Source organism: Macrobrachium rosenbergii, chromosome 12, assembly GCF_040412425.1.
Source record: "Macrobrachium rosenbergii isolate ZJJX-2024 chromosome 12, ASM4041242v1, whole genome shotgun sequence".
Taxonomy (NCBI): domain Eukaryota; kingdom Metazoa; phylum Arthropoda; class Malacostraca; order Decapoda; family Palaemonidae; genus Macrobrachium; species Macrobrachium rosenbergii.
Window position 1 is genome coordinate 89,639,048 of NC_089752.1, and position 21,841 is coordinate 89,660,888.

Here is a 21,841-nt window from a genome sequence, read left to right on the forward strand (position 1 = left end):
GGTCGTTGGCCTTGTAGATGACCGTTGACTTCATCCCATGGCCTGTCTTAAGCCAAAGATCCACAATGCCATTATTTGATAAACCTCTTGACATGGCATATTTGTGTTGGGAGCTTCTTACTTTTAGTCCTTTTGATGTTTGACCAATATAAATCTTATTACATTCTTTACAAGGAATACTGTATACGATATTGTTTGAATTGGGTGGGATATTCTTAATTAGTTTATTTCTCAAAATATTATCATATTCAAATACTAAGTTAATATCAATAGTTTTTAAAATGGGCACTGCAGGAACGAAATTAGGATGAAATGGTGAACAAAGAATATTCTTAAGTTCGTTGTTAACAATGGTTGGTTTATAATATGACTTTTTTGCCTTGTTTTTACAAAGTTTTAAAAAAATATGGAGGGTAACATAATGAATCTCCTATTTTATCAATAATTTTAAACTCCTCTTCCAAATATTCAGGACTACAAATCCTAAGAGCTCTAAGATACATACTGGAAAATGTTGACATCTTAATATGTTTAGCATAGTTAGAGTAAAAATTAATATATGACAAATTATTCGTGGGTTTCCTATATACTTTTAAAAAAATGGTTTTATTTCTAATAACTAAGACATCCAGAAATGGTATACAATTATTTTCTTCATATTCTATTGTGAATTTTATGGATGGTACAAAATTATCAATTGTTTGCAAGAAATCTGGAATATTTACATTTTCGTTAACAATACAAAAACAATCCTCTACATATCTAACCCAAAACACCTTAGAGAAGAGATTCCTTGGAATAAGTCTAGACTCAAAGAATTCCATGTAAATATTAGACAAAAGTGGCGAAAGAGGGTTCCCTATAGCCATACCAAATATTTGTTCATAAAAATTACCATTGAAAGTGAATTTACAATTTTATATACAAAGGGATACCAAATTAATAATAACATTGGTAGGTAATTTTAGATTATACAAGTCCAAATGTTGTGATAAATATTGATGTAAGTCATCAATAGGAACTTTAGTAAATAAAGATGTCACATCAAAACTGATTAATCTGCCAGTACTGGATAATTCAATGTGGGAAAGTCTAGTACAGAAATCAACAGAGTTTTGTAAATGGGGATTTAAAATAGTACCCAGAATAGGTGATAGTAATTTAACAAGATATTTAGAAAGTTTTGTATTCAGTGTGAACTTGAAAATTTAGAATAAACTACGAAAGTACTTGTTCAAAGTCCCGGTTTTCACTCACCTTCCGACGTGGACTTAGTGATATTCTCAAGCATGCGTTCCTTCGTGCTGTATTATATATTATATATATATATATATATATATATATATATATATATATATATATATATATATATATATATATATATATATATATATATATATATATATATATATATATATATATATATATATATATAAGTATGTATATGAAATTTTTATCACACCGTGATTTATATACAATCATGAATCTTAAAATGTCGTTTCAAATCCAATTCACGCTACTTAGAGAATATCCGCGGTAGGGAATTATAACCAAAGGGGAATTATAAGTGATAAATGGATCGGTACTGCTGGCTCTCGTTCCCTAGACACAGTTACCTTCCAATGACTCCAGTTGACAGGCTGTCCACTGAGCCATCAAGAGAGGTATATATTAATGCCGAATCTGCTGTACTTGTTTACCTGTCGAGAGCGGGGAAATTATACTTAGCCACGGCATTAACCTGCTTCCACCATGATAGCTCATTGGTATGTTTGGAACACACAGTTCTTATTATGAAATTTTTATCACACCGTGATTTATATACAAGCATGAAGTTACAAATGTCGTTTAATATCCAATTCACGCCACTTCGGGAATATCCCCAATGGGAATTATATTATATATATATATATATATATATATATATATATATATATATATATATATATATATATATATATATATATATATATATATATATATATATATATATATATATATATATGATATCTTTTACTTTAATACCACAGTGTAATATGAATATAAGAAGGCCCATAATACACTATTTGAACGTTGCAACCATATATTTCGAGCACTTCCTTCTGTGCCCCTGTTCACTGGTAAAATATGAGCAGATGAAATGTTACAGGAGTATATATACAAAACATATGTAGGTGTGGCATTAAGTCTCCGATGGTATGCAGGTGACCGTTTCTCAAGAAGGAGGGAAAATAAACAATTCCCTAGTGCTTTATGGCCTCATTAACTCCTGTTTTGTGATTTGTCTGGTGGTCGTATTTCCTGGAGCACCTGTTTGAGAAGAGGTTTAAGGATTAAACTGTCGATTTCATCCACTTTCCAGTCCTCCTGACAAGTTAACATTGTTGGTTTGATTGATGATGGCAGATTCCAGCATCTTTCTTTTGTACGGGCAGCTACTTTTGAACACCAGCTCCGCCCCTCTCCAGTTTATAGAATGACCTCTATCCCTGATGTGTAGGAAAATCCCTGAACTCTCTGAAGCATACCGTGCTGACCTTTTGTGCTCTGTTAATCTTTGTGAGAGGGACATGCCTGTCTCTCCAACGTAAATCTCATTACAATTGCTGCACGGAATCTTGTAAACTCTGGCTTCTTTCCCTTTTTTATTTAAGTATACGTTAATGAGCGAGCTCCCAATGGATTTGGGATAATGGAAGATAAAAGGATTGTTAGACCTGAGAAGTTCTGTGGCTTTTTGGATGTTTTCGTCGTACGGAAGCTTTATTTTGTTGTTAAAATCTATTTGTCTGTGGTGAGTGGGACCTTTGTAGTATATTTTATTCGCTTTGTTAATAGCCTTCTCGATAATGTGTGGTGGGTAGAGCAGTTGCGTTAGGTGTTGGCGGATTGTGTTGATTTAACAAAGCAAATAAAATATATTACAAAGGTCCCACTCACAACAGACAAATAGATTTTAACAACAAAATAAAACTTCCATACAATGAAAACATCCAAAAAGCCACAGAACAAGTCAGGTCTAACAATCCTATTATCTTCCATTATCCCAAATTCATTGGGAGCTCGGTCATTAACGTATACTTAAATAAAAAAGGGGAAGAAGCCAGAGTTTACAAGATTCCGTGCAGCAATTGTAATCAGATTTATGTGGGAGAGATGGGCAGGTCCCTCTCACAAAGATTAGCAGAGCACAAAAGGTCAGTATGGTATGCTTCAGAAAGTTCAGGGATTTTTCTGCATATCAGGGATAGAGACCATTCTATAAATTGGAGCGGGGCAGAGCTGGTTTTCAAAAGTAGCTGTCCGCACAAAAGAAAGATGCTGGAATCTGCCATCATCAATCAAACCAACAATATGAACTTGTCAGGAGGACATTGGAAAGCAGAAGAAATCGGCAGTTTAAACCTTAAACCTCTTCTCAAACAGGTGTGCTCCAGGAAACACGACCTCCAGATGAATCACAAAACAGGAGTTAATGAGGCCAAAAACCACTAGGGAATTGTTTATTTTCCCTCCTTCTTGAGAAACGGTCACCTGCATACCATTGGAGACTTAATGCCACACCTACGAATGTTTTGTATATATACTCCTGTAACATTTCATCTGCCCGTATTTTACCAGTGAACAGGGGCACAGAAGGAAGTGCTTGAAATATATGGTTTGTTCAAATAGTGTTTTTATGGACATATATATATATATATATATATATATATATATATATATATATATATATATATATATATATATATATATATATATATATATATATATATATATATATATATATATATATATATATATATATATATATATATATATATATATATATATATATATATATATATATATATATATATATATATAATATATATATATATATATATATATATATATATATATATATATATATATATATATATATATATATATATATATATATATATATATATATATATATATATATATATATATATATATATATATATATATATATATATATATATATATATATATATATATATATATATATATATATATATATATATATATATATATATATATATATATATATATATATATATATATATATATATATATATATATATATATATTTATATATATATATATATATATATATATATATATATATATATAGATATACATATATATAAATACATACATATATACAGTATATATATATATATATATATATATATATATATATATATATATATATATATATATATATATATATATATATATATATATATATATTTATACATATATATATACATATATATGCATGCTTATATATATACATATACATATATATGTTACTAAGTAAAACTAAATATAACATGAAAATTCTAAAACGAAAATATGAATTATACTACAAACACAAAACGTAAAAGCCACACACCATACATGTACACCTGGACTTCGGAGCAGGTCATAGTTTAAAATATATTGTAGTTGAAATATATTTTTGACTATACACATCCTTCGCTAATACGTGCATCGCATGTGATTTTAGAATTTTTTACTGAGATTATAGGAGGTATAGAATGAAAAACGCAAAAGTACAGACAATGCAAGAAAACACAAATCTACAAGAGGTCTTGTATATACATACACAGTTCTTTTACTGTTTTTCATTGTGTCAACGTACATTACCAGTAAGGTAAATGCAAGTGGGAATGGGACGTTTAGGCGTAGCCCATTTGACGTAGCTGATTCGGCGTGGCCGATTCAGCGTAGCCCTTTCGACGGAGAGTTTTTTCGGCGGAGGGTCGTTTTGGCGTCAAATTAGTAACTGTCGCTGTAGTGTGAGATAATTTATCAAAACTAGCAGCGCCCTTGTTTGGTTTGTCATTAACACACTCTCTCTCTCTCTCTCTCTCTCTCTCTCTCTCTCTCTCTCTCTCTCTCTCTCAACGTCACAGTCAAATTAGCCCTTCTAGTCGTAATAGTTTTAATTACCAAACAGTCCGATTAGGCCTAAGCTAGGAACTGTCATAGATCTCGAAGCTCGGTTCAGCTTCAAATTTTTCAGTCGTCTAAACCTTATCATTCGAAATGGCATCAAATATTGTATCAAAACGTGGAAGAAACAAGTGATGCACGATGGATACCTTTCTATTTTTGACGCAACGAGCAAAAGTGATCCTGAATTAAAGTTTTGGAGATGTGAACATAAAGATCGATGTAAAGTGAGATTGCATAAGAAGGATGGCAAAGTTATTCGCCAGATAAATAAACACAGCCATGAGGCATCTGCTGCAAAAATAGAGGTTGGACAGACAAAATAAGTGCTAAAAAAAGAAGTGCTGAACTCTCGAGCCACCAACCGTTGAGGTAAATGAATGTTAGGCTGGCGCATCTCAAGCTAGTTTAGCCTTAGCTCCAGACTTGCCTACAATGCGAAAGCTTAGAGCAAGGAATAGGAAATTATTAAACAAGGCATCAGCTAACCCAACTGGTTTGGAGCATTTAATTTTACCTGAGTCGTATACATTATGTGTTCCCCATCTGGGTGTGGAAGAGAAATTCCTATTGGGAGACACTGGAGAAAGCAATGATAAGATATTAGTATATGAAAGAATGAGCTGGGTGCAACATTTAGTCTACTCAGAAATTTGGTTTGCTGACGGCATTTTCACTATCGCCCATAGTCTTTTTCATCAGATGTATGTTATATCGGCTAAGAAGCGTGAAGGAGTTACTCCTACAGTTTATGCTCTGCTTCCTACCAAACAAAGAGTAACTTATTTTCGTTTATTTGAGTTACTTAAAACCATCGAACTTAATTTGAGACCGACTTCAATAATTTGTGACTTTTAACAAGCTGCCATTCGTGCTATGCAAGATGCATTTCCCACAGTTCGCATTAAGGGTTGCTTTTTCCATCTAGCCCAAAACACACAGACATCTTGTTTCACTGGGTTTGTCAAATCGCTATAAGCCTGATTCTGACTTTGCTTTATGGGCTAATATGATCACAGCACTCGCTTTCGTTCCATTAGAAAAGATGGATGAATACATGGATACATTAGCAGCAGTTCTTCCTGATGAACTAACAGTCTTGTTTCATTGGTTTGAGGATATTTATATTGGACGACTGAACAGGAGTGGAAACGCAGGGATGAGGCCAATTTTCGCTCCCGAGATATGGAACCTTTATGAACGAACTCTAAACAATGAAGATCGGACCAATAATCACGCCAAAGCGGCCAATCGACGTTTGCAATATGAGCTTGGAATGCGCCATCCCACAATCTGGAAATTCATTGATGCCTTACGGAAAGTACAGAAAGGACGTGACGCATATCTCGAAAAGTTGACAGCTGGATGTCAGGCCCCCCAAAAGCTAAAAAAAAAAAAAAAAAAAAAAAAAAATATATATATATATATATAATATATATATATATATATATATATATATATATACATATATATATATATATATATATATATATACATATATATATATATAGATGCTGATGAACGAATAAAAAAGGTCATACTGGAAGTGGAATCATTAGATCCTATTGAATTCCTTAGGGGTGTTGCTCATAATAACGAAGTGAAAACGCAATTTCTAAGATTATATAGATTTACTAGATTTTTAAAAAATTTTCATAATACAGTTTTTTCAATTCAAGTTTTTAATTTACGTTATTTCATCAGTTTATAAAATAGCGTAATATTTGATTCTAAGAATAAATGACAAAAAAAGTCATATTAGAAGTTGGGTGTTTTCATTATTTTTACCATTTTTCATCTTTTTCTGGACTTCCGGCCTGTTCTGGATTCCCCTGCATGAAAAATATATCCTAATAAAATTTTAGAGTGAGTGACGTCGAAATGTTCTGACGCCTTAACGGGTACGCCGAATAGTCCAACTATTTCTCTGACGTCGAATCGGCCACGCCGAATCAGCTACGCCAAATGGGCCACGCCGAAATGTACCAAACCCAATGCAAGTAGCAGTCTATAGTTGTTGACAGCACCTGCAATAATAAAATGTAAAAATAACCTTTTTTCATATTTTCATATATATTTGTAAAATAACAATATAATTTTGTATAAAATAATTTATATAATTATATATATTTATTAGTATATATATATATATATATATATATATATATATATATATATATATATATATATATATATATATATATATATATATATATATATATATATATATATATATATATATATATATATATATATATATATATATATATATATATATATATATATATATATATATATATATATATATATATATATATATATATATATATATATAATTAGCTACCACTATCATATTCACTACTATATTTTGGCTTCAGGATGCAGACTGTTATACAGCATGAATAATCATTTGCATATAATATATATAGATATCATACATGCAAGAGAATAGGACAATTAAACTTTTTATATATTTATTGGAAATATTAAACAGAATCTAACTTTATGTTGAAATTATATTTACTGATGGTAAAAGATTTCTTAATTCAAATTTATTAATGTGTTTTTTTATTCGTCCATATTGGGAATTTGTTATATATCAGTCTGTTAACAAATATTTGACAATTATTGTAAAAGAAATCCTCACAATTCATACAAATATTTGAAAATCTAGAAAATTCCGAGCTTATGACTCATAAGTTATCTTAAGTGGTGTATTCGAGTAAAAAGCAGGCAGGCCAAGTATTTCATATTAAAATCTCTACTTTTATCATAAATTTTAGTTAGAAATTTATTACTAGTAATTTTAACATTGATATCTAAGAAGGATCCTGTATTATTAAGGGTCACTATTAGTATTAGAAGAAACTTCTAGTGATTTGGGATATATTGAATTCATATCGCATATTTCTGTTATTTTGTGACGATATACCAGCTACATGTTTTTATTTTATCAGAGTCTACATCTAATGTATTATTTCGCAAGAATTTTGATTAACAAAAATGTAAGTGTAAATTGGCAGTGTTACCGCTTCACCCTTAGGGATACCTAGTTTTTGCCTATAAATTTTGTTATAAAATTTGATACAGTTATGGTCAATACAAAGTTTTTATATTGTAACAATGTTAGTCTTGATAAGTGCCATTCTGTTATTTTTACAGTGTATTTCTAAGTCAACATAAATACATTCATTATATAAGGCTAAAATGCATCTAATTATATCATCATAAGGTAACGGATACACAGAGTGCTAAAATCAAGTGAAGATAGCGTATAATTACCAGGACCTATGGGATTGTTATAGCACGACTGAATTAATTCTGAGACTTTACTGGTATTTTTAATTATCCAGTTATTAATTATCAGTTATATTATAAAGTTTATCTAAAATAAAATTAAGTTAAGCATAATATCTGTCTCTTTTTTTTATACAATTTACTGAGCTCGTTATATAACTAAATTTTACAGGGTTTTTATAAAAATTTGGTATAGTGTATATAAAAGATGAATTATTTGAAGCAGGTAACATTTTACATGACTTAAGTATGTCTACAGGCAATTTATTCATATGTTTTTCTATTAAATTCACACCTCTCAAAGTTGTTACAGATTCTCATTCTAAGTTTAAAATTTGAGCATAGAATATATGTTTCTGTGACAAATTTCTTTATTATTTCTTTATTAAAAATTCAAATCCATACCATACGAATCCTTCTGTACATCATGCTTAAATGTAAATAGTATCAGGAATAAAAAGATCAAATCTGGTTCTTACTGAATCTGCATGTCAGAACCTTTGGCTGTCTTCATAAATCGTGTTCGCTTTCTAATAGCAGTATAGAGCTTTATTCTATAGCTGATTCTGATTCTATGTAATATACCTGTGCCTTTTAATTTTATTTTAACCTAGGAAAGAGCTCTCTCTCTCTCTCTCTCTCTCTCTCTCTCTCTCTCTACTTCCTTGTTGACTCATGTTGGTTGATAAATCTGTGGTTGTGTTTCAGGAAATCTTTAGAGTAAACTGATATTAAAACTATAAGCTTCGAACCACAGAAAGGTCTTTCCTATAGGTATTGTCAGCACCTCCCCATTTCTGTGAAGCATGTTTTGTGGAAATTGTGAAACTAAGAATTACCTTAATCAACCCCTTTAAAACTTTAACAGCAAATCATAATGCAAAGTGTATTTTGGGAAATTAAAAGTGACTGGAAATTGAAAACGTTTAGCATAGGAAAAATATATTTCGAAAGCATAGAATTTTATAAATGAACTTTAGTCCTCACATAAAATCTTGTCTTCTTCAAAACTGGACTGAAATGAAATCATTATTAAAAAAATTTTTCCGCATACCGACTGTTCTTATAATGAGATTGCATCATAAAACGATGAAAGAACACTGACTCAGCAAAAAAGATTATTATTTTTTCATTCATTTTGCCTATCTTTTTCTTATTTGCAGTAATGATAAACATATATGTTTCGTTTTTCTGACTTCCCATTCACACATTAAGTGTCAGAATAAATTATCCAAGGCTGATGATCAACGGTCGATCGTTATTTACTCATTATAAAATGTCTTTTGACCCCGCAGGTAATTGACAAATCCAAGATGCAAAGCTGCTGGCCGTTCTCCATTCTCCTGAAGATTCTCCTGAAGATTCTCCTGGCGAGTCAGTCCGTCGCGTTCATCAACATCCCTATCCAGTACTGCTACGAAGGCCTTGGATGCGTCGTAACGGACGAGGACTTCTACGACACCATAAGAAGACCCCTCAACCCTCCGCCCATCTCCCGTCAGCAAATTGCTTTGAAATACACAGTTTACACCATAGAAGACCCGGCTGGGAAGACGTTCTCGTCTTACGATATGGTCGATATTCTTGACACGCCCTTCAGTGTCGCCAGGAAGACTAAGATTCTTGTTCACGGATTTCTAGATTCTGAAGGGCAAGCTTGGTATCCGGTAAGTAAACCGTGCGTGGTATTAATCTGTATTAAGTTTGTTAGATTATTCCAGTAGGATTTTCAATTTGGAATTATATATTGTTTACCCAGCTTATTAAAATAAACTCTCTTCCAGTGACCTTCAGTCAAGAGAGAGTTGTACTTCTTACTAAGCATTAAGCCGCACTCTTGTCTTTCACATACTTGCTTCTATTTTAGTTCCGAATTACACTCTATATTATTTCTCAACACAAAAGTAAACAATAAATTGTTATATAAAAATCTTTATTGTATATAAGAGAATATTGTCGAGACAGTGAAGGTCTCATATGCGATCACTTATTGATGTATTTCCTAAGGCTTTTGCCTACCTCCTTTCTGGCAGAATTGAATGAACTCTAGCTCCCAGTTCATTTTGATCCCTTCACTTATCTAAGAAATTACCGAACAGTTTCACGCATTTGAACGTTCATGATTCTCTCTCTCTCTCTCTCTCTCTCTCTCTCTCTCTCTCTCTCTCTCTCTCTCTCTCTCTCTCACACACACACACACACACACACACACATCTGAATTTGTTCTATACTCAGCTTAAGAGTAATTCGGTGTGTAATTTATGATTTAAATTTAGAACAATTCTAATATAGTATTAACATCACAGTTATACGATTTTGAACAGAAATAACTCATTACAGGATGTTTACTCAAATTTCCTAATGTTCACCGTAACTAATAATTATCTTTTTTTTTTTTTTTAATAAAATGACAGTTGTTTCAAGATTTTCAGAATTTTGATAAAGTCGAAATCCTTCACAACTGATATAAAAAAAAATTCCAGAAAAGAAGCCAGATTTATCGTAAAATCTGTTCTTAAAATTCAATAATTGCTACAATCACAAGAGCCTTCTCTATTTCGGTAATTTTTATGTGAGCTCTGTAATACATATGCAAGCTTAATGTGTCAGCAACATATCTTTTCATCGAGTAGTGATGGATATTCCAGTATCTAGTTTGGTTCACGTCCAAGATTCAAGATACATTTCCAATTAAGGGATAGACGTAGGCTTATATGGCAAAGGAACTTTGAATTAGGTACTCAAGTTTACCTGCCCATTAATCATTGAGACTTGGAGTGACACCTTAATAAAGAGATGCTGTTTCATATGTGCGTGTCATTGGAGATAGACAGACAGACAGACACAGAGATTTGCTTGTTTTCATTGTCCCCTAACCAATGCAAGGAATCTATGTGTTTGGGAAGAAGGGCTATGTAGCGAACTGTCGGAGTACATACTTCCCTAAACGCAGCAGATTGCAGCGGAAGAAACTACCGTAATGTACAAGTATAATGTTAAACGTATTACAAACATACCATTAAAACAGTGTATCGAACAAGGAAACTTTTAGTGAAATAAGCTCATATTATCCTAGTTTTAAAACCATGGCTGATATGTTTCCCCTCGACGACTTTCATCTCATATTTCAACGACTCGTGAATTTCTCTCGATTAAAAAGGACATGGTCAAAGCCCTTCTAAACCACGATGACTTCAACGTCATAACAGTGAACTGGAAAGGAGGGTCGAAGACGTCTTACACGCAGGCAGCAGTCAACGCTCGAGTCGTAGGGATGGAAATCGCTCATATGGTCAACTGGTTGGTCCACAACGCCACTCTGATGCCCGCGGATCTTCACATTATAGGTCACTCGCTCGGTGCCCACGCTGCAGGTTGGTCATCACGTGTCGGTCTATATAAGTTCCATTAGTCTATTTTCCTCGGGACCGCGTTTCTTTCATTGTCTTTTAGCGTTGTTCCATAGAATTGTTCGCTCATTTGAGATGTATGTGACGATAATATATCCCCTATGATCATCTTGCATTTTCCAAGTTGTGTGATCTCATTTTCTCAAACGGCATTTCTATATACTTTACATAACGGGAACTAGAAGATATTGGTTACGTTACTGTATGGCCTATTATAATTTTACTTTCTTTGGTGAGATCAGAGCTGGAAATTAATAAATGCTGACGAATATGTGAGAAGATAAAAATATAAGAACAGATGACGATTTCTGTGCTTCATCTGAACATAAAAGTAAGAAAACAAGTGAATATCAAATGTTCCTCATGGCTGTCCTCAGGATATGCGGGAGAGAGAATTAAAGGACTGGGTCGGATTACTGGTCTTGATCCTGCTGAGCCTATGTTTCAAGATCTTCCTATAAGAGTACGCCTGGATCCCTCCGATGCAAAATTTGTCGACGTCATCCACACAGATAGTGACTCCATTTTCCTTTTAGGTAAAGTATCTAAACATTTTTCTTGGTAAAACAATATGACCAAGTAATCGGAGGTGTCCTTAGAGAGGGAGAGAGAGCATTTTATGAATGGGAAAATCTGCTGTTTTAACAAAAACAAAAATGGCAATAAAACGCGTTCCTTCAAAAACAGATTTTCCAGCTTTGAAACGGGATGACATGCTGAAAAGTAAAATTTCAACAAAAGACTGCTTTTATTTATTTTTCTTATTTTATTTATTGATATATTTATTTATTTTTCGTTATTCAGAATCACTGTGCAGGGTATCAGAAAAAGTCTGTTATTATTCCTTAGGTCTAGGACTGGAGCAGCCTTCAGGTCACCTTGACTTCTATCCAAATGGTGGTCGAAGTCAGCCAGGATGTTTGCATCCGATCAGAGCTTCTCTTTCAGTCCTTGCACAGGGAGTTGATTTTGCCACAGGTTGGTTCAAATTAATTATAGTTGCGATAACAATAGCACCAGTGCCTGAAAATTCATGCCAACAATAACCTTCTTCCTTAAGGATTTGAACCATCGACTGCTGTGGTAGCCTAGTAGTCGACTCCTCGGGTTCCCAGGGAGGGAGATTATTGTCAATAATAATAACTATAATTATATGTGTACATCTACTTCCAAATCTGGGTCACCGCTATAAACTGTCAATTGTTCCTCTTTAACCATTTCTGAACTTTTCTCATTGCTAATCAGCATTTTCCTTGTAATTCTACTAACAGACAAAGCGACTCTCCAAAGTCATAAATTATCATCTGAAAATGAGAGAAAAATTGAGTCAAGTTATACATTTTTTCAGCGTTTATTATTATTATTATTATTATTATTATTATTATTATTATTATTATTATTATTATTATTATTATTATTATTATTATTATTATTATTATTATTATTATTATTAGATATTGTTTTTATAAGCAGATGTTGTTTTTATAAGCTGTAGCAATAGCATCATCATCGTCATTATCATCCTCATCATAACCAAGATCCTCCTCTACAATAGACCACATATTCCACATACTTCATAGTTCGCCGCCCGACTAAGATTAATGACCTTCCACGATACTCTAGATTGGGTTTGGAGTGTCCCATCCATTTATTATGGGACGGGAGAAGTTGCTATCTCACCCCATCCTTCGCCCGCGCATGCGTCGCTCAGGACAATCGCCTTTCCGGGGGAAGTCAGGTGCTGAATTTAAGCCAAGGTTGCTCTAATTGATTTTGTAACCTGCTGACAACAGCATCATCTTTTACAAAAGGACAGTCATAAGAACTAATTCTTTTAACTGTTTTTTTATATAAATATAGATGGAAATTTATCTTTTGTGTGATTTTTATCGTACTTACTTTCAGATGAACATATAAATAATGCGTCCCCTACTTGCATTAGTTGTGCGTGCTTCTGTGGCATAAATAATAAATGTAGAGATTTTCCATACTTCTCGTTTACAAATAATATAATATTTTAAACTCCTTTATCTAAAATATTAGCTTTCTCTTTCCTCATACCAAGTAACAAAAATATAAGAAAAGTTATTAATTAAAGGGAAAACCACCGCTAGTTATTTCTGTTAGTTAAAAGAGTTTAACTCTGGTATTTATATGTATGTACGTATGTATATGTGTATGCATATATATATATATATATATATATATATATATATATATATATATATATATATATATATATATATATATATATATATATATATATATATATATATATATATATATATATATATATATATATATATATATATATATAGAAATAATCAACACACAATGACGTGTGGAACAGAAATATTTCTTACTCACACAGGATAGGTCTTTCAATACTTGTATGGCTATGGGCAGCGCCCTTGCCTTTCAATTACCTGGGTTCGTTATATATATATGATATATATATATATACAATATATATATATATATATATATATATATATATATATATATATATATATATATATATATATATATATATATATATATATATATATATATATATATATATATATACACATATATATACATATACATATATATTTATATATATATATATATATATATATATATATATATATATATATATATATATATATATGATATATATATGTATATATATACACATATATATACATATACATATATATTTATATATATATATATATATATATATATATATATATATATATATATATATGTGTGTGTGTGTGTGTGTATGTATACATACATACATGTATGGTGTTGATGACTGTGACCTTCGTGTTTTATTACTAGTAAACTAATTTATATGACTAACTCCTGAGAAAAGTTTAAAACTAACATTTGCTCCCGTTCTTTCGTGCACCTTGAAACCTCTCCAGTTCCTTTACCCACAGGGTTGACGCCTGAACAGAAAGTGTATGCTACCTGCAGCCACAGCCGTTCGACGCAACTCTTTACAGACTCAATGGTAACTAAGAACTGCACCTACGACGCCTACTACTGCATCTCGTACGAAAAGTTCTTGGATGTAAGTTGACAACATATAGATAAATATATATTCTGAAGCAGATCTGTTTGCACATTGCTCTTTGACAGCTGCAATTCTTGCTATACTCGCTGCATCAAATTAAGACATCGCAGCTTGCATTGCTCCTACCTGGACATTTACTGGATAAAACTTAAAACAGCCAGCTTCGTTCTTTTAAAGAGAAATACTGCTACTCGGAGTAGACAAAATCATTAATAATCACAGTTTTTTTTATATTATCAAAATATCCTAAAATGATCAGCGATTGATTATAATTTCTTCTGTTACCTGGAGCAAAATGTATCGACACACTCTTCTGATACATACCATTACATTTCATTTTGATTGATTTCTATTAACTAAGCTAAGATTAGTGTCATCTTTTTCTAATATGTTTAAGACATAGCCTTGATATTTTATGATTCAATCATTTATGATTCTTCCCCATGGGAAGGCTATTTTCATCTTTACAAATGAATATGAGTGACAATCAGGTAATCAGATGCATCATTTCCTCCCTTAAACGTCATCATTGACCAATCGTGTTACGATTTCAGACAACACGCCATTTAATGATTTGCTCTTAGAAGGCCATATCCTGAATGTGGACGATTTGAAGATTGAACGCATTTTCTTGCTGGCTTAGCTGTTCTTACCCCGGCTAAAGACATTATGCTTTTTGCTCGACTTGTTTGTCTTTTTGTTAGCAGGCAGGACCTTCCCTTATTCTTGCCTGAGTCTGGATTTAGAGGGGTTAGGAGGTTGCGGGGGATGAACCATGACCATCCTGTGAGTGAATTTTTACGAAATTCTTACCAAAAGGTGGTTCTCGTGGTTAGCAACAAGTGATTGGATTTTGGGAGAGATAGGACCAAAACTTTTGAGGGAAGGGACCCCGACTTACTCAGTAACAAAAAATATCGTTGGCGGAGGTATGGGCTTTCAGAGGGCTTTTTAGTACTGGATTTTCTGTCTTTTTAACTAGAATAATGCCACTAATATCTCAAAAACAAAGCTGCATTTAAAATAATAATTCTTGCTCCCTCAAAAATACTACGAATAATTAGAATAAATACAAAAAACAATAAACAAGAGAAATATGTGCGTTTTAACCAAATAAGAATCACTGACCAGTTAGTGAAATTAAGCGATCCTAAAATGAACGAACTTCAGTGAGATATTTCAAAAAGAAAGCAAATGACTCACAATGATCATTCAGTGTCACGGGAATATTCTGAGAATAAATATGCCATTAATATTTCGATAATATTCATCTAAATTTCCCAACGCTTAGTATTGTCTACCTAATTTGTAAATGCTCAAGAAATAGCAGTTTATGACCGGTGTATAATCTTTTGCACATTTCATTCATGAACGGTGTCAAGAAACAAATCGAAAGGATATCCATCTTTATGCTTAAGGGCTGTATTACTAATTCTACGCAATATTGTTAACAATCTCCTCTAGAAGCGCTGATTTAGGAGCTTTGGAATAGAGTTGCATTATAAGCGAAAAATTTGTCATCTAAATTCCCATTAATTTATTGAAAGTGAACTGCAAAGAAACCTTTTTCATGCCAAAGAGTATGGAGGGCATATGGCTGTTCACTAGCTAATGAAACATTTGTTTCCGGCCTAACCCTTTATTTAGAGTGCAAAAGCTATCTTGATTAGTAAAGAATTTTTGCAATTCCAGCGGGTGTTGATTTTGATATTAACTTTAAATGTCAGCTTGCGAAATGTCAGTTCTTAACAGCTATACCTCCAGGTCTTTTGTTAAAGAATCTCTTTTTCTCTGAGGTTTGGGACTGTCGTGTAATGTACTGCTATTCCTTTTTATTAACGAAAGCCTGCTTTTATAGGTGTCTTCAGGAGAGCTGTATTTAGGGCCAGTAAGGTGCATCACTAAACATGGATTCCAGACTTTAAATGATGCCTGTCAAAATACATATTTGGGAATGATAAAGTTTTTTTTCATTCAAAGAAAGCTTGAAATGCACGTTGCAATCATATAACACCGTAATGTCTGTGCTATAAAATTGTAAAACATTAATTCAATCCAGATATTATAAAGCATTAAAACAGGAATAGAGCTATGTCCATGAAAAAAATATTATGGAATAAAAGAGAAGCTGAAAGTCTTTGTCAGCACACCTACGTCATATGCATTGCTCTTCACCAAGCGCCAATGAGAATAGGAATGTGTCACCTACACTGTTGAAAAAGGGAGGAAAGCTACACTCTTTCGACATGATGAATTACTAAAACAATATAAAGAGGAATAATGATATTGCTCCTAAATGATCTCAATTCAAATAAGGTCAAATGGGTATCGAGCATAATTTATTTTCGTCTGCACTCTCTAAATAAGATAATGGTAACTTATTAGTTTCGGACGATTAAGCTTGTGTTAAAACTGGGTAAATATCTCAATATTTCCATTTGATTTAAATGAGATTTTATCCAGATAAAGACGATTATCAAATCTCTTAACACAAGCAGGGACAAGACCTACAGATGTGTTCTATTTATAACGAAAGGAGTCACATTGTGTAGTTTTCAACTGAAACAGAGAGAGAGAGAGAGAGAGTTGTGTTAGTATTAAAGTCTTTTTTGTTTGCATGCGACATTTGGCATTCCTAAAACATCATAAAGGGTTTCTTGAACTAACTCCTCAACCTAAAGATCAGAACTTATATAATCCTTAGTTCTTACGCAGTTCTTTAATGATGGTATATTGCAACTTCTCTTTTAACTGAAACTGAAACCACCTTCTTTCAGAAAGCTTCTTACTGAATCCTACGATGTAAATACTTAGTCCCCAGTTTCAGTATTTTAGAAATCTAAATGGAATAACACTTCTTTTGGACGAAAACACGCATGATTTGGAAAAAGATTATATGTGAAAATCTTATATACTCCAGGGTTATTAAACATATACTTCACGGTTATTAAAGTTATGCTCCAGGGTTATTAAACATATATTCCAGGGTTATTAAACATATACTCCAGGGTTATTAAAAATAGCTATGTTAAGCATTAAAGTTGTCCAAAACTGCCATGGTAACCGGGAACTTTATCCACTTTTCCAGTCTTCGTTCAGCGGTAAGACAAGGTCCTACTGTCCAGGTCTTTTGAAGTTTTCAATAAAAAATACTTCTTTAACAGGAGAAGTGTATTCACTCTTTAACACGATTCTTTTCTCTCGCAGGAAGAATGCAATTACTGCGGAAAAGATGGCACACTGTGCGCAACGATGGGCATCAATGCTGACATGTGGCCTGGCGTAGGGATCCCCAACAAGGAGAGAGTCAAAATGTATCTCGTAACAGGCAGTGGTCCCAAGAACTTCTGCTTGCTATAAATGCTTCCCTGGCAAAAAAATCCCTCAAGAAAGATCGCTCTTGGTGTTTGCACCATCTCATTAAATCCTGTCAGTGTCTCTGGAAACTCCGTCGTGGGAAGTTATAATTTTATGCAGAAAGAATAGCCAGTGACTTGAGACAATAGCGTAACTCATTCAAATGGACAAAACAATGTTCAACATTCTCTGAAGTGCAGTCTCTCTCTCTCTCTCTCTCTCTCTCTCTCTCTCTCTCTCTCTCTCTCTCTCTCTCTCTCTCTCTCTCTCTCAAATTTCTAAATGCAATTTCCTTGACTCACCGTGTAATTTGCTTCGTTGCATTAAAATATCAACAAAACGCGTAATAATAATAATAATAATAATAATAATAATAATAATAATAATAATAATAATAATAATAATAACTAAGTTATAACAATTGATACTAATGTTATTGAAACATAAACACAATTTTTATGAGAGGTTGGGATATGTAGAATTAAAATAGTAAAGACACCAGTGATGGCTATCGGAGGATTGACTGGAAAAAATCTAAAATAAAAGTGATAGGGATTCAGTTTGATCAGCGAACTAAGAACACTATAACACGGAAAACAAAACAGAAACTTAGCAACCTTTGTAGTCTCTACAGTTTCACTTGAAATAAACGTTACCTATACCATTTACGTGAACAAGGAATTGATCAAAAGTCAAAATTAATTGACTGACATGGTAGAGCCGGTATAGTTACGAGGTGATCATTGTCTGTAGCTCTGTAGAGCAATAAATACTGTTTAGAAAATGAGGTGAAGAAAAAACATGACAAAATATAAAGCCCATTTCTGAAAACCAAACATTCAACATGGATTTTTTTTTTTTTTTTTTTTTTTTTTTTTTTTGGACAGGACTGGCCTTCAGACTATTTGACATAAAACGAGAAGATGAAAGTATGATATTCACGTTAGCCTAAGGGCATCCCGACGAAAAGGTCAATACAGTTCGAGAAGAAGGAACTCTACGAAATGAAGCCGACGCTTGCTCACAGCGCTTTTATGCTCGCCACATTGTTTTGTAAGTCAATAAGGCAGAATACTGAAACGCCATAATGCACCTTCAAAGGCCATCTTTTTATTCGTGAATACGACTACAAACAGTTGATACTGAGAACCAGAAAAATAAAATAATAAAACTACTTGTTTTCTATAATGCAAATATTCCGAATACAAATACTGGTGTTTTCACTGTCTGTGTTTGCATTTGTAATGAAAACAATTATCTTTGAGACGGAAAATATAAGTCAGTGTATTAATCGTTATTCCCTTTACACTGCACTGCTTCATGTATAGCATCATGTAAAATTGGAAATTATCATTGATTTTTGGTGGAGCATTTGTAATATTTATATAAAAAAGATCTTTGCAGTTTCTTTGTCCCTCGAAAATAGAGTAATATATTGTTTAAGCTGATGTTAAAGGAAAAACGAACCATATTTTCTTTCTGTAAACAAGTCACAGCACCCTAAGGTCCACTGTCATCATCACACTCGATAATGAGATTCGAAGAAGTTCGCCTTACACCTACCGATAGAGTTGTTTCTTACGAGAGGTTTCACTTAAGAAACTTATTTTTAAAATCTTCACAATTCCTTGTGTCCTCTTTTCTTTTTATTTTTTTTACATGAGGTCACGTAAATAATTGATTGTCCTTTCCGTTCTTTTTTTAATAAGCAAAAAACTAAAATACTTTTCTTACCACAATTCTTTATAGACTTGAACAGGCACCACCAAAAATAATATGCATCAAAAACCGTCTCGGGTAGTTTCAGAACATCACAGTCAAATACCAATATGCTCCTGCGCATATTTGATTTGGACCACTGATATGTAGATAATAATGTAGTCCAAGCAGGCGATAAGATGTGCTCTCGGTAAACATCATTTTCCCAGCTAACGAAATCAAAATGTTTTATTGCCAATCTTGATATCTCTTTCGTTTTTGATAAATTCTTCGCCTAAGACTTCATTGGGAAAACGAACTTTTTCTTCTTCTCCAGTCTACCTCCTCACCTATTAATGATTCTTTTTTTTTTTTTACAAATCAACACTCAACATTTTGTCAGCAATCACATCTCAGATGTGAATGGACAACAAAAGATGTTGTCAGATTTAGTGCTTAAGACATAGTTTCTACTCTATTCTCTTTTTCTTATTTTGTCCAATTATTCGTTGGTTATTGTTGAAAGAGTGAATGGATCATATATCTCCATTGACCTCGTGGGCGTTCATTTTACTACAAACTTGTCTTCGAGACATTGTATATCGTATTTATAACTGGAACGGTTTATATGCTTCTAAAAACTGGGTGTCTGTTTTTTTTTCGCAGCAGTTTCTTCTCCTCTTTCCAGGTGTTGAATCTTGTTCATCGTTGTATAGTAGTTTGGTCTCACATTTGACAATTCTTTGAATCATCGACTCCAGCCCTTCCTTTTCTCTCAATTTTTTTTCTCTGTTGCAAAGGGACTTCTCTAATTTCTTATCAGTAGACTCGATTTCTGTTTCTGTTCTCTTGTTACACCATCAAGCAACCTCCTCACACCTTTGGTCGGTGGAAATCAGCAATATTTGCATTGCATAGTTTACTGTAATGGCTTTCGTTCATAAGGAAAATGATCTAATAGTTTCCTTCAAGGTTAAACCTTTCCCTTCCTCCTCTCCCTAGTTTTCTTGGGTGTGAGCTAGACAAGGTTACTTTCTTTAATTCCTATGGTCCTGAGTTTATATATATATATATATATATATATATATATATATATATATATATATATATATATATATATATATATATATATATATATATATATATATATATATATATATATATATATATATATATTTTTTTTTTTTTTTTTTTTTTTTTTTACATCTATGAAGACTAAACCAAAAGAGTCAAAATAGATTAGTGTTTAGGAACCCGTATATAAGCCAGTTTCAAAAGCATGCATGTGGGCAGGATGGTGGGAGCAACTGCTGTATAAAAGCACAATTTTTGTCAAAGGTTTACCATTTCATTTCAGGAGTCTAGGGAAAGACAGGACTGTGTTGTTTTGTTCCCTTCTCTTCATTCTCTCTCTCTCTCTCTCTCTCTCTCTTTCTCTCTCTCTCTCTCTCTCTCTCTCTCTCTCTCTCTCTCTATCTGAATTTGCTCTAAATGCAGAGTACAGGTCTTGTCAGTTGTGGGCATTATCATTTCCAAAACTAAGCATAATAATACTTTGACAATGGACCTTAAGCACTAGAAATCACAGAAGAGAAAGGAAGATAGATAAGCTCTGGGATATACAATGAAGAGCTGAAAAATAATAAAGAGAGACGAACGAAGGGAAAAAAAAGAGAGAAGCGTTGACAGACAGACAAACAGACTCAGAAAATAGGAAACTTTAAACATATGTAATTGTTTCATATCGCCATTCCAATTTCAGAGTAGACGAGATAAAAAAAGGGGAGGGGAAAGAAAATAAGAAAAGACAGTAATTAAAGAAATGAACAAATGTAAGATCCACGACTGACACTTAAGTTTCATCTGCCTCTGTATAAACACTCATCACAGGTAGATTTCATGATAGAATCCTTATATACATGAACAATGAAAGTTCAATAACAGTCTGAGACTAAAATCAGCTATGGTGGTTATTTAAACAAAAAAAATCTTCAAGACTCAGCTGCTTATCTTGACGATTCTTTTGAGA

At 32.6% G+C, this 21,841-nt stretch overlaps 1 protein-coding gene across 1 annotated transcript in view; it reads left to right on the plus strand.

The window, feature by feature from the left end:
- The window catches only part of LOC136844271 (inactive pancreatic lipase-related protein 1-like), a 35,440-nt gene extending 15,232 nt beyond the window's left edge, over positions 1 to 20,208 (plus strand). The window contains exons 2-7 of the mRNA XM_067113254.1: positions 9,576 to 9,947; positions 11,441 to 11,654; positions 12,068 to 12,226; positions 12,540 to 12,668; positions 14,621 to 14,754; positions 17,965 to 20,208. Coding sequence (XP_066969355.1) covers positions 9,594 to 9,947; positions 11,441 to 11,654; positions 12,068 to 12,226; positions 12,540 to 12,668; positions 14,621 to 14,754; positions 17,965 to 18,117 — 1,143 coding nt within the window. The 5' untranslated portion in view covers positions 9,576 to 9,593 and the 3' untranslated portion in view covers positions 18,118 to 20,208. The remainder of the gene's footprint in view (positions 1 to 9,575; positions 9,948 to 11,440; positions 11,655 to 12,067; positions 12,227 to 12,539; positions 12,669 to 14,620; positions 14,755 to 17,964) is intronic.
- The last annotated feature ends 1,633 nt before the right edge of the window (positions 20,209 to 21,841 follow it).